Source organism: Phaseolus vulgaris, chromosome 7 (genome assembly GCF_051622355.1).
Source record: "Phaseolus vulgaris cultivar YP4 chromosome 7, ASM5162235v1, whole genome shotgun sequence".
NCBI lineage: Eukaryota > Viridiplantae > Streptophyta > Magnoliopsida > Fabales > Fabaceae > Phaseolus > Phaseolus vulgaris.
The window spans coordinates 46,992,753-47,016,320 of NC_143504.1; the positions used below are offsets into that span (position 1 = coordinate 46,992,753).

The 23,568-nt window shown below is 32.8% G+C and overlaps 2 protein-coding genes across 8 annotated transcripts; both read left to right on the plus strand.

The window, feature by feature from the left end:
* Window positions 1–1,060: 1,060 nt before the first annotated feature.
* PDE149 (integral membrane TerC family protein) lies at window positions 1,061–11,994 on the plus strand. 7 transcript variants are annotated; one of them, XM_068636392.2, is made up of 14 exons: window positions 1,061–1,438; window positions 1,524–1,598; window positions 2,061–2,179; window positions 2,279–2,355; window positions 2,731–2,818; window positions 2,963–3,043; window positions 3,139–3,195; window positions 3,563–3,644; window positions 8,984–9,033; window positions 9,203–9,259; window positions 9,339–9,417; window positions 10,093–10,151; window positions 11,480–11,537; window positions 11,623–11,994. In XM_068636392.2, exons 1-14 carry the CDS (start codon window positions 1,321–1,323, stop codon window positions 11,712–11,714), a joined length of 1,092 nt encoding a protein of 363 aa, XP_068492493.1. In that variant the 5' UTR covers window positions 1,061–1,320; the 3' UTR covers window positions 11,715–11,994. The 7 variants fall into 7 exon arrangements, 1 of the variants encoding a protein (XP_068492493.1); XR_016523245.1 differs by having other exon boundaries at window positions 1,073–1,438; window positions 9,183–9,259; XR_016523248.1 differs by having other exon boundaries at window positions 1,075–1,438; window positions 2,731–2,841; window positions 9,183–9,259.
* Window positions 11,995–18,755: 6,761 nt separating this feature from the next.
* LOC137829565 (glutathione S-transferase L3) lies at window positions 18,756–21,414 on the plus strand. The gene is made up of 10 exons (XM_068636393.2): window positions 18,756–18,952; window positions 19,058–19,132; window positions 19,229–19,289; window positions 19,367–19,453; window positions 19,557–19,655; window positions 19,769–19,871; window positions 19,956–20,032; window positions 20,680–20,787; window positions 20,950–21,030; window positions 21,115–21,414. The coding sequence occupies exons 1-10, from the start codon at window positions 18,942–18,944 to the stop codon at window positions 21,124–21,126; spliced, it is 714 nt and encodes a 237-aa protein (XP_068492494.1). The 5' UTR covers window positions 18,756–18,941; the 3' UTR covers window positions 21,127–21,414.
* The last annotated feature ends 2,154 nt before the right edge of the window (window positions 21,415–23,568 follow it).

A 23,568-nucleotide genomic window follows, 5' to 3' on the forward strand; every position in this document is an offset into this window, starting at 1 on the left:
TACCTATTAATATCAATTACTATTTTTAATTATGAAATTATAATGTACTAAATGTAAAAGTAGTTTAGTCATTTTAATGCACATTATTTATTTTATTTATTTGTGAAGAGAAATTGATAAATAAATAAATAATTTAAATTAAATAATTTATAAAAAAATCAATGAGACAAAATCTTATTTTCATTTCTCTTAAGGGAACTAAAAGCACTAAGAAAATTCATACTATAAAAAGAAAATACATATCTATTTACTTCTTATATTTAAGAATAATTATTCTAAAAATCATGTTTCTATTCTATTTTATTCTTATAAACCATTACGAATTTTACATATTAATATTAAGTAACTAAACATTTTATATGTAAGACATCTATACCTATGTATAAAAAAAATTTTCTTATTATAATCATTTTTTTTTGCTATATATAATTTTTTTTTCGATTCTATCCTTATTTAATATATCTCATTATTAGTATAATAGAGTATTTTGTTATTTAATATAAATTACTTAAAAAATAAAATTATTTTTTAATTTTAAATTAATATTAATGTACAATTTTTATATGTTGACTTTCCACTCTTCTCTTAATTCCTTATTTTAAGGCACCAATAAGAAGAGAGAGAATATACTCTCACAAGTTTTTACATCAATCCTAACTTTTATCATTATCACATTTTCTGATCCCAAAACTATCAATAAGAAAAGAAAAAATTTGAAGAAGAAAAAAAAAATCGTTTAATCAATTTATTATTATTTTTTTACATATTATTTTGTGTGTTTTTTAATTTTAACTCATCTAAAATAATTTATGTATGTAAAATTATTTTTTGTATGTTTATTAAATTTCTATTGATTATAAAAAAGTTAAGTAAAAAAGAAAATTACATATACAAAGCGCAACAATGCCTATATTTCCGTAGAATGAATAATGAACTTTGAAATAAACTAAAATTTATATTTTCTTCTTGAATCAGCTATCTACTTGAAGTAAACTCTAACCTTTGTTAATTAGTATTTAATTTTCCACTATCATGTACATTCTTAAATATTACATATAATATTTGTAGATCTTTATCAAAACAAAGCGGTGACCACACTTCATCAAAACACAAACCAGGCAGAAACAAGAACTTATCCTTTTCAGAATTCTGGTTCGAAACAAAGCTGTGGAAGAAGAAGAGCATCACAGAAGAGATTCCTCACTATATTCCGTCTCTCTCTCTCTCTCTCTCTCTCCAACTTTGATTTCATTGTTGTGTTGTGTGGTAACTTGTATTGTACCACCCACCAAGAAGTGAGCCAAATCCAACCCCAGAGTTATGGGATTGGCCTCTGTTATTCACAACAGCGTCCGAATTCCATTCAACTTGGATCACATTCCCAGGATTTCACACTCTGCTCCTGCACTTCACCACCCCATCTCTTCCTTTTGTTCAGGTCTGCTCCTGCTTTTCTCTCTTTCTCTCTTACATCAAACCCAAATGTATCACTCATATCATTCGGGGTTTTCTTTGTGTGGCAGTGTACCATCATCGTCCTCCACACCCAGTTCCCCTTTTATGCTCTAGACGAATTGGACAGGATAATTTTGCCCCAGGTGACGACCCCATCATTCGAAACAGCAAAATTTGTTTGCTTTCTTTACTTCCTCTTATATCCACCTTAATAAAAAACTTACGGTGTGTTTGATTTCTATTTGGTTTAAAGTTTTCGAAATGCTACTAAATAAGACTGCCCAGATAGGTATTTGAGGGTGCTGCATTTGAAGATGAGGAAGCATCTCCGTGTTTTGGTGTTTAAAACATTTGTTTCCAAACTGATTTTCAAAACTTAATAGATTTTGAATAGGAATTGATCGATGATGGAGTTCTTTTTGAAAACAGCTTTTAAAACCAAAAAGGGAATCAAACATGCCCTTGTTCACTCTAAATTATGTATAAAAATCCATTTTTTTTGTAGTTATACTCCTAAACTATTCATTTCTGATCCATGTATTATATACAATCTATAATTTCTATCTGTCTAAATGATTTTAAGTGGTAGTCGTATGAATGTGCAGAAGTAAAGAGGATTAATGCTCAACCAAAGGATGACATTGGCAACATTGACAAATCTCCTACTCAGGAATCTCTAGCAAATGAAGATTACAATTCCTCCCTTAGAGCTGTAGCCTTATGGGTGGGCAACTCTACTAACCTTGTCTTTACTGCTTTCTTTTACAATTTCTCGGGTTGTTTAGAATTTAGAATTACATTAGTTGTGTAAGATTTCTTGTAGGTGTGCACTGCGGTGGCATTTGGTGTTGGTTTGGGTTTTAAGGAAGGTTTTGACAAAGCATCGGAATTCTTTGCTGGGTACGCAGAATAATTTAATTTCGTTATCAACTAGAATGTTGGTCCAATTTTACAGTGCTAGAGTAATTAAGGTTCTGGATGAGTCAAAGTTTGATATTATGCAAAGTTTCTTGAAGATTACTTATCATTTAGGGTGTTTCAGATGCCTTCATCTCTCTCTCTCCCTCTTTTCAATATGTTTCTCCTGCTTCTCTTTTGATCAAACACCGATGTTTGAAATTATAGCATATTGGATGCTTATTTTTGTATTTATGAACTCGAACTCTATACTTTGAACTTTGCTGGCACCACTTTTTTTCTCTCTCTGCTTTGCTTCCACTTTGTTGAACTATGTACTTACTGGGATGATGACCTTTGCTTTTCCGTATTTCTTAGGTACATATTGGAGCAAAGTCTTTCTGTAGATAATCTCTTTGTCTTTGTTCTGATATTCAATTTCTTCAAAGTGCCGGTTGCATATCAGGTTATGTATAGAACTTGTCGAGGGTAAACTATGAGCAATTTCAACTTCTTGTTTTGATGGTTCTTGATTATGATTTTTTTAATGTTATTATAAAAATAAAAAACTGTTAATTGATCAGTTTTCCTTTACTTGTTGAACTTACAGAGTCGTGTGCTCTCCTATGGTATTGCTGGTGCAGTTGTCTTTCGTCTGACGTTAATACTTATTGGAACAGCTACCATTCAGGTGTGTTTCATGATAGATATATCTTCTATATTCAACTATTTTTTAGTGACTTTTATACTTGTTGCTGATAATCTTGTTCATTATCATGATTTTAGAGATTTGAAGCAGTCAACCTTCTCTTTGCCGCCATATTACTCTACTCATCATTTAAGGTGAAGGTTCACAGTTTTTGAAATTATGATTCCATATATTAATCTCTTATGACACCATCCATGTTCATGTTTGTCAAGGAAACACGATCCTTAATAGCTTAAGATATTAGAAAGAAGCACATGAATAGTAATATATTATACGACTAAAGAGTATGCACATTTTTTGATTACTTCTGAAATCAGTTTAATTGTGAAGGAATGAGAGTCATAAGGATCACAAACAAATCATCTAAAAGAAACTTTTAGATGGAATCACCTGAATATTTATCTCTAACAGTATAATATATTAGGAGGTTCATACTTGTTGTGGTATTTTCAACTCTATGGATTGGTTTTATTCACAGCATATTTATTGTTTTATGAATAGCTGTTTGCTAGTGAAGAAGATGAATCTGACTTATCAGATAACTTTGTGGTGAAGGCATGCCAGAAATTTATCCCTGTAACAAGTAATGTTCTCTAATCATGATCATTTATTTCTGTCCTAGTGGGAGAATTTGCTGCTGATTTCTTGGGTATTCTGAAATTGAATTTTTATTCTTAGTTTTAGAAACAATCACAAGAATTGGTAGAAAATTTAATCGGACTCCGCCAAAATCCAAATGGATTTTTAAGTAGAAATGGCTGAATCAAAGTTTAATTGGCCGATGGTTTAGAAAACTTTAGTTTTTTTTTCTTTTGGAATTGTCTGCATTTATGTCCATATAAGGGCAACTTAAATTCGGTAAATGCAAAAAATAATTTTGATTTTACGAGTATCTGTCATAGAATTGTGGAGAAAGGTGTATCCTATTGTAGCTTCCATCTAGTATAAGCTGGAGTATTTTTATATTAGGTTGATCCACTGCTCCTTTTTGGAATGTTTGATTAGAATACATGAAGAAACAAATGTGTTGCTACATAGGTACATGTATGCTCATTCTACCCTAGTCAATGTATATATTGGCAAAATATATTCTTGGCATATACATTTCACCAGCGTTGTTAAATATTAGCTATACTCTTGTAACATTGCGGAATTTCTCAAATCCATGATTGCAACTCCGTCCTCTATTGCAACTGCTATCATTTCCGCGCTTTCAGTGTGTGTTTCATCATCTTGTCATCAGGTCTTAAAGCCAATTGAACTTTTTGAGTCAATGTAATGTCAATTTTTATTTATTTTGTGAACAACTTAAGTTCTATAGATATATAATCGATATATATTTCAACTGTTTTTGTGACTTCTGCAATATGCTTTTGCGCTGCGCTCATTATGATATGGAGGATTATTGACTGTCCGCCATTTTCCACAATCTACAATTGATAACATTTCTTTTCACTCGGCATGCCATTGTCTGCACTGGTTCAAGTTGTATTGTGTTGTTATCTTATAGTGGAAAGAAATAGATGAAATATATTTCTGAGTTATCTTACAAATGTGATTACAGTCTCTATTTATAGACTGTTTTACAACCTAATTAAAGAAAGAAATAATAGGCAATGAAAGCCAGAAATAATGAGTGTTTAAAGCTGTACAAATCAAATAAAATCAAATCACTAACAAATCTGTCCTAATAAATATAAAATGGAATCTGCACTTAATTATAACATAATTCTCCTGATTATGCAACACTCCCCCTCAAGTTGGTGAATGTATATCTATCATTCCCAACTTGCAAGTAAGATCTTCGAATTGTTTTGTGGGAAGTCCCTTAGTAAACATATCTGCCAATTGGAGTCTTGAAGGGATGTACTCAGTGGCTATAAGACCATCATCCAACTTCTCTTTAATAAAGTGTCGGTCTATCTCTACGTGCTTTGTTCGATCATGTTGAACCGGATTGTGTGCAATACTGATAGCGGACTTATTATCACATGCCAAACCCATAGGAGCTTCATATTTTATTTTTAGGTCATCAAGTATGATCTTCATCCATAAGAGTTCACACACCCCTTGAGCCATGGCTCTAAATTCTGCCTCTGCACTTGATCTTGCAACTACATTTTGCTTCTTGCTCCTCCATGTCACCAGATTTTCACCCAAGAACATGCAGTAGCCTGTGGTGGATCTCCTATCAACAATCGATCCTGCATAGTCAGCATCAGTATATACTTTCATGGATAAGTTTTCCCCCTTTTTGAATAGCAATCCTTTTCCTGGAGAGGCTTTTAAGTACTGAATAATTTTATCTACTGCCTGCAAGTGTCTTTCTCTTGGATCATGCATAAATTGACTAACCACACTAACTGCATAGGCTATATCTGGCCTAGTGTGTGAAAGATAAATGAGTTTTCCCACAAGTCTTTGATATTGTGTCTTCTCCACTTTTGGGTTTTCCTCATCATTCCCAATCCTATGATTTTGCTCTATTGGCACTCTAGTGGGCTTACAACCCAACTTACCAATCTCTTTGAGAAGATCAAGGATGTATTTCCTTTGAGAAATAAAGATGCCCTGTCTCGAGTAAGCAACCTCTATCCCAAGGAAGTACTTCAGCTTCCCAAGATCCTTCATTTCAAATTGAGCAGCTAGTCTCTCCCTCAAATTTTGTTTTTCAATCTCATCATCACCTGTAATAATCATATCATCTACATAGACCAAAAGTAGAGTGAGTTTACCATTCTGAGAATGTTTTATAAACAGAGTATGGTCACCTTGGCTTTGTCGGTACCCCAAAGATACCATAGCTTGAGTAAACCTTCCAAACCAAGCACGAGGTGATTGTTTAAGACCATATAGGGCCTTCTTAAGTCTGCACGCCTTATTCCCTTCATTAACAATACCATAACCAGGTGGAATCTCCATGTATACATCTTCCTCCAAGCTTCCATGCAAGAAGGCATTTTTAACATCAAATTGATGCATTGCCCAACCAAAGTGTGCTGCCAGGGAGAGAATAATCCTGACGGTATTCATTTTTGCCACTGGAGCAAAAGTCTCCTCATAATCGATCCCATAGGTTTGAGTGTACCCTTTTGCAACCAACCTTGCTTTATACCGATCCAGTGTGCCATCAGACTTATACTTAACTGTGTATATCCACCTACAACCCACTGCTTTCTTATCTTTTGGTCTCTCTACAATCTCCCAAGTCTCATTCCTTTCTAACGCGCTCATTTTTTCATTCATGGCTCGAATCCAGTTCTCATCTTTTAAGGCTTCTTGTACCGATGAAGGGATTTTGATAGAATCAATAGCTGAAAGAAAACTCTGGTGCTGCATAGAAAGTTTTTCTGTAGACACAAATTGGGATATAGGATATTTGGCACAAGATCTTTTTTCTTTTCTCAAGGCAATAGGTAAATCATTTAGGTTAGGTTCAAAAGCAGTATTTAAGGTGTCCTCAAGAGTCTCACTGGTATGAGTTCTTACCTCCGGTTCAGACAATTGAAGTTGCTGTTCGACCAGGACGGGTTCTTGTTGCCTTCGCTGATATTGTTTTCCAAAATATTTGTCTTCATTATTTTTCTCTGGTAATGATGTTGGTGCAGGGCCTTTGTCATCCTCCCTAAGAACGAAATCCTGCAACAAAGGAAAAGGTGGCAACTCAAGGTCCTCAGCTTCTTGAATACTCTCCCCCTGAAGCTGAGAACTAGGAAAGAAAGACTCTGTTTCATGGAAGGTGACATCTTTGGAAATATACACTTTACGACTTTGAGGATGATAACATTTGTATCCCTTTTTGTTAGGGGCATAACCTATGAAGACACATTTGATGGCACGAGGATCTAACTTACCCCGATAAGGACTATGAACATGGACAAAAGCAGGACAACCAAAGACACGATTCTGAAGACTATTCAACATGGGAATAGAAGGATAGAATGTGGTCATAACCTGAATAGGAGTAACACCCTCTAGAACCCGAGAGGGTAATCTATTAATCAAATAAGTGGCAGTCAAGACTGCTTCCCCCAGTAAGATCTAGGAACAGATGTTTGGAAAAGTAAAGCTCGAGTAACCTCAAGGAGATGACGATTTTTCCTTTCAGCAACCCCATTTTGTTGAGGAGTGTCCACACAGGTTAATTCATGAACAACTCCATTTTCCTCAAGGAACTTGGAAAGGTTTTGGTTCACATATTCTCTTCCATTATCAGAACGCAATCTCTTAATTGGACTTTCAAATTGTGTTTGAATCATTCTGTAAAACTTTACAAACAAGTGAAAAACTTCAGACTTATCTTTCATGAGGAATATCCAAGTAACCCGAGTACAATCATCAATAAATGAAACAAACCATTTTGCACCCGAGATATTAGGAATAGATGAAGGTCCCCATACATCTGAATGAATAAGATCAAAAGGTTTAGAACTTTTATTACCATTGGGAGGAAAAGTTGTCCGATGGTGTTTAGCAAACTGACAAACATCACAATGAAATGACTCAGCAGACACTTTTGTAAATAAAACAGGAAATAAGGACTTTAGGGTACTAAATGGAGGATGACCAAGACGTCTGTGTTGAAGCCATATCTGAGAGGATGACCAAGATTCACGACCTTGCTGAAGATTAGAAGTGTGTGCCTGTAGTCTAGCACCCTTTTTACTTTCTTCATGCTGTAAATAATATAACCCGCCCTGCTGCTCTATAGTTTGGGAACATGAAGCACATTTTTTAAAGGAAATGAAGGTTGAAGGTGAATGTTACCACGACCATTAATGGGGGTAGTGGAACCATTAGCAACAGTAATATATGGCTTACCGGATAAAGTAGTGTAGGATGAAAAAAAAGAGGAATGAGGTGTCATATGATCAGTAGCACCAGAGTCTATAATCTAGATATTTCCAGTACTAGAAACATTAAAGGATAAAAAACTAGAACTCTTACCACTCATAGTAAAGGAACAATAGCTAGATGGCTTACTAAGGGAGTCCATGAGAGTTCAAAACCAACTTTTTTCAGATTGGCAAAATTTGATCCTGTTCACGCACACACAAAAAATCCGCCGGAAAAATTTTCCGGTGGCAGTTTCCGGCGGCCGGCGGCGGTTTCCGGCGAGCGGTGCAGTTTCCGGCGAGCGACGGCAATTGTGGTCGGTGGTGGTGGTCGGCGGTGGCAGTAACGGTCAATGGTGCAAGGTGGTGGTGGTGGTCAATGGAGAAAGGATAAGGAAAATAGAAAGTTGCAGCAATGAAGGCTGTCCAAAAAAAAAAAAATAATTGCAGCAATAAAGGCTGGCAAGGAAAATGATTACAGTAATGAAGGCTAAAAAAATTGCGGAAGCAGAGTCTCCTAGATCAGGAGCTCTGATACCATATTACGAAGTGGACTTTAAGCCTAACTCAACCCCATAAAACCGACTCATAGGATTGAGGTTTGCACCCACTTATATACAATGAAAGACTCTAATCTCTAGTCGATGTGGGATCTCCAACACACCCCCCTCACGCCGAGAGTGATAGATAGAAGCTCGTGCGTGGGACTATATATTTTGGGTGGTCCGATAGCGGCCCGATAGCGGGTGGCACGATAGGCCCAACACAAACACTCGCTAGGATAGACTCGAAATGGCTCTGATACCAAGTGGAAAGAAATAGATGAAATATATTTCTGAGTTATCTTACAAATGTGATTACAGTCTCTATTTATAGACTGTTTTACAACCTAATTAAAGAAAGAAATAATAGGCAATGAAAGCCAGAGATAATGAGTGTTTAAAGCTGTACAAATCAAATAAAATCAAATCACTAACAAATCTGTCCTAATAAATATAAAATGGAATCTGCACTTAATTATAACATAATTCTCCTGATTATGCAACACTTATGATCTAAAATCATACTTCTGACAAAATTGTTGCAGCGTTTTATGATGGAGATCGATTCATAACAAATCTTGGTGGAGTGTGGAAAGTAAGTTGTGACTAATCATCTTTATTTTGATGAATTGTTATCCTTTCCCAGCATGACTACATTAAACTTTTTATTACATCATTATTCCTTCTTTTACAGTAAAAGATATCTTTTATGAATTCAATTAATTTCAACTTGATTTCTAACAGGGATCAAACATTTTGGGCAGGCCACCCCGTTGCTTCTTACTGTAGCTGTTATTGAGCTCAGTGACATTGTATTTGCAGTAGGTTTTTCTCATCCATCTATTTTATGTGGAATTTCTAGTTAATTTCGCATTGGAATGTTAACTCAGTTTTGTTTAGGTTGACTCAATACCTGCAGTATTTGGTGTGACGCGGGATCCATTTGTAGTCTTTACATCTAATCTTTTTGCCATTTTGGGTAAGTTCTCTTGCTTACATACCCCTCATGTATATCTGAATTTGTTTTCTATAATGTTTTAGAATTGGGATCCCGGAAAGCTTACGAACTACAGTTAAAACTTTTAAGGGTAGTTCATCTATCTTCTTGGGGAACATATTGTAATATATAATTTTATAACTGGAGAATTTGTTTGATAGGATATGATCCCCTATTACAAAGGTTTGGGAGAAGAAATAAGGGAAATGGGAATAGAGCTATTTGACGTAGTTACAAGTAGTTAGTTACCATGTCAATTGAGTTAGTTAAAGAAAGAGAGGTTTGTATACATACATTTTTGGGGTCTATAGAAAAGGAGAGGATAAAAAATATATGTTTGGAGGATACTCGTCCATCGAAGAACTAGAGTTATTGTTTCTGTAATACCATATATTGAAGGAAGTATACTATGTCTCTCTTATCTATGTAAACTTCATCTTCCTGAAGTTTTCTGATTCAGCTTCTATAATTGTTGCACAGAAATGATTATTTTCTAACTCTTATATTTCCCTATTTCACTGCCCTATGGAGCGCAGAGAGGCAAAATAGTTCATTCTTGTCATAATCTCATATCACTTGTGTATCTGTCCAACAATTATGGATGCTTTTTCTCACAAGTTTATTTGTATTTAAACCACTCTTATTTGTCAAATGCAGGTTTGAGGTCACTTTACTTGATAATTTCGGAGGGTATGTCTGAGTTGAAGTACTTACAGGTAAATATTGACTTTGTTTTGATATACCTTGGTTGCTGCATAGCTTTTTTTGCCATTTACATGTCTATCATCTATCTAACTTAACCATGTTTATTACTTTTGGGACTCGAACTATGGTTCTGATATCATTTCCAAATTGTTGTTTTCCTTGGGTTTCCTGCTTTATATAGAAGCTTTCTACTTCATCCTAAATTGTGCATGAAAAAAATGCTCTCTTTTTTTGTTATCAGGAGCAGAATTTTTGCTGGAAAATATACATCTTTTTGAGTTATGATGAGTGGGATATAGAAACTTTAGAAAGACAAATGGCTTGTGTTCCTTTGTCAAATCACACATGTATCTGGAAATTTATCCTTCAAGGAATGCCTTAGCTATGTAGGACAGGAACCAAAAGTTGTACAAAAGGTCAACTCTTTACATTAATGGTTGCAGTCCTAACCCTAAGAAGGTAATCTAAAATAGAATAAAAATCTAAATAACAATCAATAATTCCAAATTGAAATGAAAGAATGAAAACCAATAGCAGTTGACATTAACATCTATTGTATTGCTGTCACCTTAATGTCCACTTAGCATAAAAACGTTAGGTACTATAATGCAGATGTAGCAATGCATTTGCAGGACACTAAATACTTTCTTGTACACCCCGATGTGGGCTTGTATTCTGATTGCACATCTACATCTTAGATGCGGCATTGCTTATTAAATTCCTTTTCAGAAACCAAAATTGTTGGTGGTCCATTTGATATTGTACTGTTAGTTAATTTGATATTCTATTAAGAGGAAATGTAACTTATCTAAAGTCAGTTATAGGGTCCAGTAATCACTAACAGATATTCAATAAAAACTGCCAAAAATCTTAGCAAAGCATAAAGGACTATCTACTTGTGGTACTTGAGATCAGTTGAGAAAGATACAAACTTTAAAGATTAGATAACTTTGCTAAGAATAACAGATAACTTTGAGAATGTCAGTGAAAGGTTGTGGTTCAAAGGTTTACGTGGTTAGCAGTTTCAACTTTAAATTATGACTGATAGTAGTTTGTTGTCCAATGTAATAAATCTGAGACGAATTATGATTGGTTTTGTAACATCTACGTCATATATTTATTAATCTAGTATTTTATACTGAAGTTAATCAAAGGGCTTCTCAATAGAATTTAAGGAAAAGAGGAACACGTCCTCAGGACAATCGGCTACCTAGAATTTCATTTTGTTCTTACATAGGATAATGCATGCTGCATATTCATTGTTGTGGTATCTTACAATGCTTTTGTTTACTTATACTTCCATCCTTGTTATTGATATCCAATCTTTGGTTTTGTTTAGCCCTCCATTGCTGTTGTTCTGGGATTTATTGGGGTTAAGATGATCCTGGACTATTTTGGTGAGTATACATTGCTTCTCCACTTACCAGTTAATACAAAAATTTGCTGTGCTTGATTTTTCACATCTTCTCATTCACTCTTCAGGATTTCATGTCTCCACAGAGGCATCCCTTGGTTTTGTAGCCTCAAGTCTTACCATTGGAGTGGTATTAAGTCTGGCTAAGAAGTCTGAGTAGCTTAGAAACTCATTTCCAACTCATCATGGATTGATTGAGCTCCATATGATTGCTTATATTTACCAAGCAATTGCAGCATCCTCTCCAACCCCAGACACACCCTCCCCAAAACAATGAAAACAAACCCATCGTTTCTTCTCTTATGTTGAAAACCCTTTAGTGAGAATAATTTGTTCAATACATTGGTGTCAATTGCTGCCAATTGAGGAAAAGTTTGCTGATTATTCTGTAAAGTTGATGTTCAATGATGAAGCATAATTCTAAGTGTCAGTTTGGAAAACCTTCCTTGTCAATTCTTCACATAGTGATACAAGTTATAATGTGAAATATGTTTTTGAAATTAATTTAGGAACACATTCCAATTACATTAAATAGTTCAAAATTAATTTTAGGATAAAATAGTCCTAAATTGTCAGTTATAATTTTTTTTATAGAATTACAGAAATTTGCACAAAAATAGCATATTGAGAAATGAGTTTCCTTGATTTTTGAAAATGAATGTATTTGGATATAAAATTAGAAACGTTCTTAAGTGTTTCTCTACCAAAAAAGAAAAACTTTATCATGTACAGAAGTTCTAAAAAAACATTTGTAATTAAACAGACTTTTGTAAGATTGTCTTTAACCCATGTATTTTTTGAATATTTTATAAAAGGGTACACTATCCTTTTTTTTTTTTTTTTTCTTTTGGAAGATGTGTACGAGACATGGAGGAGTTATTTAAAATAAACTTTGCATCTTCTATAAGATATTTTATTATTTTTAATTAATATTTTAATTTGAAACAAGAATTAAGTACAAATAAATATAAGCATTATAAAAATATGGAATGCTTAATTTTTTCATATCGAAAGAATGTATACATAAATTACTTAGTTATGATGTGACATTTTCATACCATTTAAATTGTTTTAATAAATAATAATAAAATAAAGTATTTAAAGTGGGATTAAGAGTGTAAATATGCTTTAAGTATGATATTTAGAAGGTTAACAACATGTTGTACCCAGGTTCAAGGATTCGTCACGAAATAAAGTAAAATGTTGTGAAAAATTTGTATGTTAAGCATGGACGTTAATAGGAAACAATTCTTCGTTATTATATTCATTCTCTATAATTATAATTGACATTCATTCTTTTAAACAAAGTTCACATAAACAGCGAGAACAACACAAATAACAATTATACATTCCCCAATTAGCTAATTTTTTTATTTATAAAAACTCTCATGTTAGGCATCAATGTGAAATTTGACATCTCAGCTAGGCTGACACCTCAAGTAACAACAATAATGTGTCACTACATAAAAAATATTATTAAAAAAGAAAGAAAGAAAATATAAGAAAATATGGGCGACTACCTACAAATCAACACATTGAGCATAAAAGTTTACATATATGTTCTATGTGTATGCTTTGTGAAAAACAGGAGGAATCTATTCATTATTTATTTTTTTGAATGTCTAATGCTATGCATATTTGGAGTTTGGTTCAACAAATTTTCCTTACTTCTCATTTTTCTAATGTGGATGATCCCTTTTCTTTTATTAAGAGTGATGGTAGTCACTTAGTTAATTTGATTAAACTTGTTGTGATAACCTTTTCTATTTGGATGATATGACGTATGAGGAATTATGCTAGATTTCAGGTTAAAATTGATGTTTTTAGGACCATTTCGATCATTAAGATCTCACTTGTCAGTAGTGGGTAATTCGTCTAAAAGTTCTATGTGAAATGATATGTTGATTTCAATGTGCTTAATTTTTTTGGTATTAATACTCGTAGTGGTTGATGACTTTTTACGGCAAGTGCACCGCGTTTGTCAAAAGTAATAATTGTCCCTAAGGACGGATATCGATCCCACAAGAAACAGTGAATTATCGAGTACAATATTCGCTAAATATAACAACAGAACAATAAAAAGAGAGTTTAGAAGTGATGGTGTTGGCACTGATCAATAAGAAAACAAACAAAGAATTCGTTACTTCAATTGGAAAAATATGGATTAAGTTTCATCTATATCACTCTCATGTTTTTTGATTAGCATGTCAATATTAAGTTCTTTGATTGAAATTGATGCCCGTATAAAAATCATCTATATTGATTCCTCGCATATAAAATCCTTAAGAATGTCCCCTAACTATCGATCCCTCGCATAATTATAAGAACAACTTAGAACGAAGCTCAGACGTTTAATAGCAATTAACATTTCAAGTTTATTCTTAGCACTCAAATATGTTAAGTATTGTTGTTTAGGTCCGAACCCTAAAAATACCTCCCGGTCAGATTTAAGATTCTCAATTTGTCATAAAAAATTAAAAGTAAAACAACAATACCAATAATCAATCAAGAACTAATATTAATATATAAAATATCACCTCAATACATAAGAGTTTGAGCATATTACTCCCAATCTCAAATGGTAGAATTAGCCACGCATACTTCTATCACCCTCCATTCTCCCAATTGGGTTATAATTCACTCTATGGTTTTTTTCTCTCAATCTGGCACACTAGGGTTGAGCCTCTAACCCTCTATTTATCCTAGTTTTCTAGGGTTAGGTTGCTTCCTATGTCGCGCTAATGGGCTAAATGATAAAACATAAAAAAGGTTCAATCTTTCTTTGCATCTTTTTCTATTCTGGGACCTTCCGGCTTTATCTTTTTAGCTCAAATTATTCTCCTTTATTCTAAATCTTCAATCTTCCCTAGAAATCTGCAATTAACACCAAATTTGGGAATAAAATGCTCTTATTCAAATAAAGCTCATAAAAATGTAAAAAGGTATAAATTCATAAATTAGGGATTATTTTATATGTAAATTAGCAATAGATCCTCATAAGTGCCTATATTTTAATATGAAATATTATTGAAATTAGTCATTTATCGGTGGTAAAGTTCTATCTTTTATTCATGTTCGATGGGAGTTTACTTCTTCAAGTTGAGTTAAAATAAACACGAATGACGTCGTTAGGGGTTCTCTTGGTCTTGCTACTTGTGGTGATATTTTTCGTGGGATTATGGGAAAATTTATTGGTGGTTTCTCTACTTTCCTTTACTTTCCTTGATGTTTAGACAACTTTGGTTGCTGAATTTTATGAAGTTATATATGCTATTGAACAAGCTCAAAAGATGAGTCTTACTAGTTTATGGCTTGAATGTGATTTTGCTTGGTTTATGCTACATTTACTGCTAGGACTAATGTTCCTTGGATGCTTTGTAATAAGTGGAATACTTGTCCTAACTACTGTGAGAAAATCAGGTTTTGGGTTTCTCACATTATTCGTGAAGGGAATGCATGTGCGGCTGATAAGCTTGCTAACTTAGACTTTATTCATAGAGAGTATTTTCATTGGTATAATAGGCTTCGATCTAGTATTTTCTTAAAGTTCTTTATTAATAGATATAGATTACTTATGTACTGTTTTTGTTAATATATGAATTTTGGTCTAGTCCCCATATATTTTCAGATACATTCAGATCAATGACCACTCATTTAATATAATATTTAAAACACATAAATCGAAACCATTACTCATTTGTGAAATTGTGGTTATAGATTATTAGTGGTTATATGTTACTATTATAAAATCAATTTATATCATAATAACTATTTAATATTTATTTAATGGTTTTAATTCAATAAGACCAATGAATAGCTGAGAAGTACTAACTAAACTATAAACTACTATACTCTCATATTTCAAATATTCTTACCGACTAGTATTGGAGAGTCTTTTACAGGTAGACTTCCTTCTCTCCATGTGATCGGTCAACACTACAAAACTTGGTTCAGAGAACATTTGATGTACACTGTGGGGCTAGGTAAAACTTTTTCGTAGTCCACAAATCCTAAAGAGCTAGAGAAAAGCCCAACTCATTCTTTTATCGCTAAATAGGATTTTTTTCGAGTAAGGTTTTCATGAGGCTTATTCTTTTGAAATAAAAGTTTATTTTTATACGTAATGGTTTACATTGTTATAAGCTATTGTTCGAATTCAAATAAATATCATAAAACACTATCAAACTTAAACCAAACGGTCAATACCAAATAGTCAAACGAACATCAAGAAACTTTATCAAACTTGAAGCAAACAGTCGTCACAATCTGAGTTCAAATGAACATAAGAAAACTTTATCAAACTTGAACCAAATGATCAAGTCACAATGCGAGTTCAAACGAGTATCAGGAGACTTTATCAAACTTGAACCACATGGTCAAGTCACAAACCGAGTTCAAACGAACATCGAGAGACTTTATCAAACTTTAACCAAAGGGTTAAGTCACAATCTGAGTTCAAAGGAACATCGAGAAACTTAATCATACCTGAACCGAACGGTCAAGTCACAATCCAAGTTCAAAGGAATATCGATAAACTTTATCAAGTCAAGTCACAATCTAATTTCAAACAAATATCAGGACACTTTATCAAACTTGAACCAAACGGTCGAGTCACAATCTGACACACGAACATCGGGAAATTTGATCAAACTTATACCAAATAGTCAAGTCACAATCCAAGTTCAAATGAACATTTCAAAACTTTATCAAACTTAAACCAAACGATCAAGTCACAATCCAAGTTCAAACGAATATTAGGAAACTTTATCAAACTTGAACCACATAGTCAAGTCACAACCCCAATTCAAACGAACATAGGGAAACTTGATCAAACTTGTACCAAACGGTTAAGTCAAGATCCAAGTTCAAACAAACATCAGGAAAGGGCCAAATCACAATCCGAGTTCAAACAAACATAAAGAAACTTTATCAAACTTGAACCAAACGATCAAGTCACAATCCGAGATCAAACGAATATCCGGAAACTTTATCAAACTTGAACCAAACAGTCAAATACTATTGTTTGAGTTCAAAGGGTCATAAAAAATAATTAACAGACATTACTCAAAATCAAAATCAAGGGTTGACCTATGTTAAACCCAAAACGAGCTCGTTCATCTCTCAAATTGATCCACCTATAAATTTTCTCAAATTTCGAGTTGAGGGGACTTATGTCTTATGTACATTCCCCCGATTACAGCTAGATATATTGAGACCAATAACCGCTCATTTAACCCTAAACCATAAATTAGTTGTAGGTTACTATTATAAAATCTATTTATATCTCATAATAATTATTTAATATTTTCTTAATGGTCTGAATCCAAGAAGACCTATAAGTAGGTTATAATCTCTAGGAAGTACTAACTCAACTATATAATATTATACTATTATATGTCAAGCATTCTTACTAACTTGAGCATAAAAGAGTCTTTGGTAGGTTGACCTCCTTTCTCTCTTTTTGATCGGTCAACACTACAAAGCCCTGATCCACAAATCCTAAACAACTAGAGAAAAGCTTAACTCATTTTCGGTATGTCCAATAATACAACATTGCGTGGGAGTCAATGCTAATGGTAATTTAAACACACATTTCTCCCTTAACCAATCCAAGATTTCTTTTAAGGACAAAACCGTGACAAAACTCTGAGCTCTAAAGCGAACAATACCTCGGATGCGATGATGATTGACCCTAGTGATGTCATCTTAACGGATTTGAGGTTGAAATGTTAGCATCGTTGTGGGGATCAAAATTAGGTTCTAAAGAAAAACCTTCATCCCCTTAATTCTTTACTATCAGGTTTATTCTAGTACTCCCAATCCCACATTAACTTAGGAATTAAGGCAAAGAACAATTTAAATACACATTCCTCCCTTAACCATTTGAGGCGCCTTTTAAGGATAAATCGTAACAGAGATCTGAGCTTCAAAGCGGACAATATCTCGGATACGGTGATTGACCTTAGTGATGTCATCTCAACAAACTTGAGGTTGAAACATTGAAATCCTTATATGAATCCTCGTTCTTTTAACCCTCAACTTAGGACTTGTTTCGGTATGCCCAATAGTCTCACATCGTTTAAGAGTAGAGACCAAAGATAATTTAAATACATCTTCCTCCTTTAAGTCTTTGAAAAGTATAAAACTTTGAATATCAAAACAAATAATATCTTAGATATGATAATTAACCTTAATCTGTGATAATCAGCCGTAATAATACTATCTCAAAGTACAAATTCGTTAACTTTAACCTAAGTAAAAACTAACCCATTTTAATAATATAATAAAGTAAGATATAATTCCTAAATTTATGCTACCAATTTAAAATTGCTTTAAAAAAGGAACTTGCGTGAATGTAGACAGGATTTTGATTCAGATTCAACCAAATGTGCACAGAAATTATTCATTTTGTCAATTAGTGCGTGTTTGAACACGTTCCTCTCCTCATAAAGCTAATGCATTGTAATTGGTTGGATTTCACTGAGTGTTTGATATCATGTTAGATCATTTGAAATAATGTTGAAATACCATTTAACATGTTTTAGGTAAATATTTATGTGTCTCATCTTGAAATTTTAATTTTTCATCTTTGCTAGTTAAAGTAATTTCAAATCGTTTTTACTTGAATCGAAATTGTGTACCAATTTGTATTAGCGATTGCTTTTGGAAGGAAAAAAAAAATCTAAACATAAATTATTTCACTTTAAAATCGGTTACAGTAAAAATTAATTTTATAAAATCAGGTTACGGGAGTCTATTTCTGCATGGCGAGTTCAAAAACAAATTAGGAATGAACCTTAAGAAATTCGCCCATAAAGCAACAAATGTTGTTCTTATTAGTGTAAATAAATTGGAGATGAGTTTATATAAAAAAAATGAATATTTGAAGATTATGAGGCAGTCATCTCCTAAATAGTTTCCCTTTTATTGTGTAACATCACTCTACCTTGCAGTTCACATTGTTTGTAGGGTAATGCACATTTCATTACAAGTTTAGGAATTCAAGTTGGATTTTTCATGCTTCGGCAAAAATAAGTAAAATAACATTATTTTAAAGTTTTTAGTTAAAACTGATATTTTTGTTGTTGATAGTTGATTGGTTTGAAATTTTTATTAAAAAAAAAATTATATAAAAAGGGATGATTGTTTTTATGCGAATAAGTTAAATAATATGATTTCAATTTTTTTTGTTATGAAATGATAAAAATCCATTTAAAATGGAGTAATGGATAAAACACGTTTTAGTATTTGGATTTTAAAGATTTCAAAAGATCTCTCGAGATAGGAAGAAGTTGGCAAGCAAACAGCATAAAAGAACCAAACTGGCTTGAACTTAGAGACCATTCTGATTTTCTCCACTCAATCCTTGAGATTCTGCGAAACTTCAATGGCCACTTTGTAAGAAAGTTCTCCATTTTCTATATTCTATAATCTCTCTGTTACCTTATTCCAAAACTACCCTCTTCTCTAATGCTTTCTCTTCCTCTGTTGTAACTTTCATAGTGGCGCGCAAGTGGTTCGTCCTCCTCCATTGACATCCACCTCTGATCCTCCTCCTCTTTTTGATGGCACCACCAGGTTAGTTCCTTCTCGCGCTCCAAAACTCACTTTCTTTTCATTGTTTTGCTTCAATTTGGGATGCCCAAGTCCTTACTTTTTTTACCATTTGTTTAGGTTGTACATCAATTATGATTGCCCCTATGCACAACGTGTATGGATTGCTAGGAACTACAAGGTTCTTTCTTGTTCTGTCCTCTTTCTTGAATAATCTATTCATATTTCTAATTCTCATGCTGGTGACTGAAACTATAGGGGTTACAAAACAAGATCAATTTGATCCCTATAAACCTTCAAGACAGGCCAGCTTGGTATAAGGAGAAAGTCTACTCTGAAAATAAGGTGACAAACTTAGACATTTAGGGTAATCTAAGGGTTCTATTTTGCTATGTTGATTTGATTTAGCAAGTTGAATCTGTTCCCCTAAAATATCTTTTATTTATAGGTGCCATCACTGGAGCACAATGGCAAGGTATTGGGAGAAAGTCTTGATTTGATCAAATATGTAGATGTCAACTTCGAAGGGACACCTCTGTTTCCCACTGTAAGAACTAGGCACTCACACATTAATTCTCTTTTTTTTCTTTCATGGCCTTTCATATTTTTTCAGTTGTTGGAGTAGATTAACGATGTTAAGTTGAAATTACTTTTATTTAGGATCCTGCCAAGAAAGAGTTCGGTGAGCAATTGATATCCCATGTTGATACATTCACCAGAGATCTGTTCATTTCATTGAAAGGAGATGCTGTACAGCAAGCCAGTAAGCACAATATTAAAGTTTGTAAACAGAGGAATGTTTTCTTTTCCTTTATTCTTTGGTTCTTAACATGGTGAATTAAACCAGGTTCTGCTTTTGATTATTTGGAGAATGCTCTTGGTAAATTTGATGATGGGCCATTCTTGCTTGGTCAATTCAGTCTGGTAAGTTGAAATCAACTCAGCGATCTTCAGTTTTCATTTCATTTTTCTTTTATCGTTTGGTCTTTCTAGCCAATTATCAATCCTTGTTGTGGTGATGTGAATTATCTTATCATATTAGGATCAGTTTCCCATTTCCTCTTTATTTTATCAGGATTTGTTTCCTTAATTAGAATTATGATTAAGATAAATAGGGCCTTTTGTTTTTATAAATTTCTCCTTAAAACACTTACACAAAAAATAAGATAAATTTACCTAAGTTATGCATCAATTAAAATAAGATTTTTTTGAAAAAGTTATAATGAGATAACTTTAAAAAATTATCTTAATATAAACTAATTTTAACTTATAAAAAAACTTATTTTATTCAACTTCTTATTTTCTTATCCAAAATTTTGGACTATTACTATACAGTTTATGAATACAGTAAATCTATTAAGATATTAATACATTTCTATAGTTCTTAATTAATATCAATTAGTATTGTCATCATCTTTTATATCACTTCCTCACTCTATCTAAACATAAAATTTTCAATATGATGAAAGGAAAACACATGATTTAATCCAAAAGTAGTATACTGGTGTAGTATTTGATAATATCAATGTGTGTAGCTTTTCCTTATAATTTTTAAATGATTGTATGATCAGGTGGATATAGCATATATTCCATTTGTTGAAAGATTTCACATTGTCTTTGCTGAGGCGTTCAAACATGACGTCACAGAAGGAAGGCCTAAATTTGCAACATGGCTCAAGGTACCCATAATCAGTTTTGTGTAAAATTTCTTCTATTGTTTGTGGAAATGGCACTTTGTTATAACTTATATGATGTGTTGACAGATTGTTTCCGTTTGAACTTGGTCCTCAGTTTCATGATTTTGATAAGAACCTTTTTTCACGAAAATGTTTCTTTTACAGGAGTTGAACAAGATTGATGCTTATACAGAGACAAAAGTTGATCCCCAGGATATCATTGATCTTTTCAAGAAACGTTTTCTGGTACAAAACATATTCTTAATCTTTTAACTACTGATTTTGAAGAACTGTGATTGGTTTTTTACTGTTTACTTTGCTACACTGCAGCCTCAATTATGAATGTAGAATTGCTTCAGAGAATTCCACTAAGATTTAGACTCTGCCAATAAAGCGTCCTTTGAATTCATGGGAGTATAGGATGCATCTTTAATCAAATATCTTTGTATTTGTTTGCTAGAGTTGCAGAAGAATTTGATGTCATAATAATTATGTTCATATTTCAGGTTGTTTGTTTGATGTCATAATAATGTTTATGTACCAGCTTGTGTGATCACAGTTGATTATTATACAATTATCCTATGTTATATCATGTAGTAAGGTTTATTAATTATACATGGTTGTGTCAAATCGTTGTGCTGATTGCATTTCTAATTAACAATGCATATAACAAACAAGGGTTATGAAAAAGTAGATCATGCTTCATTTAATCAACTTATTAGATTAAATTATTAATGGATTATTAAATATACCAATAATTTATTACTGATTAAATATGTTTTTCGTCACAGTACTATAATATGAAATTGATTTTCGTTCTTGTACTATAATACGAAATTGGTTTTTATCCATGTACTAAGACACAAAATTGGTTTTTGTCTATGTACTATGACACGAAATTGATTTCCGTTCATGTACTATGACACGAAACTAGTTTTCGTCTCTGTACTATGACACAAAATTAGTTTTCATTCTTGTACTATGACACAAAATTGGTTTTCGTCCTTATACTCTGACATAAAATTTTCGTTGTACTATGACATGAAATTGGTTTTCGTCTATACACTATGACACAAAATTGTCCTTGTATTGTGACACAAAATTGTCCTTATATTGTGACACAAAATTAACCTTGTACTCAGATACAAAGTTGTTCTTATGACACAAAATTGATTTTTGTTTGTATACTATGACAAAATTTGTCGTTGTACTATGACACAAAATTATTTTTTGTCTCTATACTAAGACACAAAATTATCCATGTATTGTCACACGAAATTAACATTGTATTATGATACAAAATTGTCTCTGTGATACGAAATTGGTTTTTGTCCTTGTACTATGACACAATTATTTTTCACCCCGCACTAACACAAAATTGGTTTTCATCCCTGTACCGTAACACGAAATTGTCCCTATACTATGATACAAAATTGGTTTTCATCCCTATAATATGACGAAAAATTTATTTTCGTCCGTGTACTATGACATGAAATTGGATTTTGTCTTTGTACTATTATGCAAAATTTGTTTTTGTCCCTCTACTATGACACAAAATTGGTTTTTGTCCCTGTATTGTGACACAAAATTGTTCTTATTCTATGAAACAAAATTGGTTTTCGTCCCTGTACTATTACACAAAATTGATTTTTGTGTTTGTATTATGACACAAATGTTCAAATATTCTGACACAAAATTTTCTTGTACTGTGACATGAAATTGGTTTTCATTTCTGTAGTGTGACACAATTTGATTTTTGTCCCTTTACTATGAAACAAAGTTGGTTTTGTCCTTATAATATGACACGAAATTGATTTTCGCTTCTCTACTATAACATAAAATTGGTTTTCGTCCCGGTACTATCACACTAAATTTGTTTTCGCCTCTGTAGTGACACAAAATTGGTGACACTAAATTGGTTTTCGTCGTTGTACTACGATATGAAATTAGTTTCGTCACTGTACTATGTCACAAAATTATCCCTATACTATGACACAATTGGTTTTCACCTCTGTATTATCACATAAAAAAATTGTTTTCGTTTGTGTACTACGACACGAAATTGATTTTTGTCCCTGTACTATGACACAAAATTGATTTTCGAACCTGTATTGTGACACGAAATTGTCCCTATAGTATGACACAAAATTGGTTTTCGTCCCTGTATTGTGACACGAAATTGTTCCTATATTATCATACAAAGTTGGTTTTCATCCCTGTATTGTGACACAAATTGTCTCTATACTATCACACAAAATTGGTTTTCGTCTGTGTACTAACACACGAAATTGTCCCTATACTATGACACAAAATTAGTTTTTGTCCATGTACTATGACAACAAAATTGGTTTTTTCCCCTTTTCGTTTCTGTATTGTGACACGAAATTGTCTATATTATGACACAAAATGAGTTTTCATCCCTGTATTGTGACACGAAATTGTCCCTATACTATGAATCAAAATTGGTTTTTATCTATGTACTTGCATATGAAATTGTTCCTATACTATGACACAAAATTAGTTTTTATTTCTATACTATGACAGAAAATTGGTTTTCGTTCCTTACTTGGACATGAAATTAGTTTTCGTCCCTATATTATGACACGAAATATTTCCTATATGGTGACACAAAAATTGTCCATGTACAGTGACACAAAATTTCCCCTAACAAAAACTTGTTTTTTGTTATGTATTATGACACAAAATTGGTTTTCTCTCATGTACATACACAAAAATGGTTTTCATACTTGTACTATGATATGAAATGGGTTTTCGTCCTTGTAA

Coding starts and splice junctions, on each gene's coding strand:
- LOC137829565 (XM_068636393.2), top strand. Junction 19,872..19,955: donor AGATGCTGTACAGCAAGCCA/GTAAGCACAATA, acceptor GAATTAAACCAG/GTTCTGCTTTTGATTATTTG. Junction 20,033..20,679: donor TGCTTGGTCAATTCAGTCTG/GTAAGTTGAAAT, acceptor TTGTATGATCAG/GTGGATATAGCATATATTCC.
- PDE149 (XM_068636392.2), top strand. CDS start 1,321: ATGGGATTGGCCTCTGTTATTCACAACAGCGTCCGAATTCCATTCAAC. Junction 2,356..2,730: donor GCATCGGAATTCTTTGCTGG/GTACGCAGAATA, acceptor CGTATTTCTTAG/GTACATATTGGAGCAAAGTC. Junction 2,819..2,962: donor AAGTGCCGGTTGCATATCAG/GTTATGTATAGA, acceptor TTGAACTTACAG/AGTCGTGTGCTCTCCTATGG.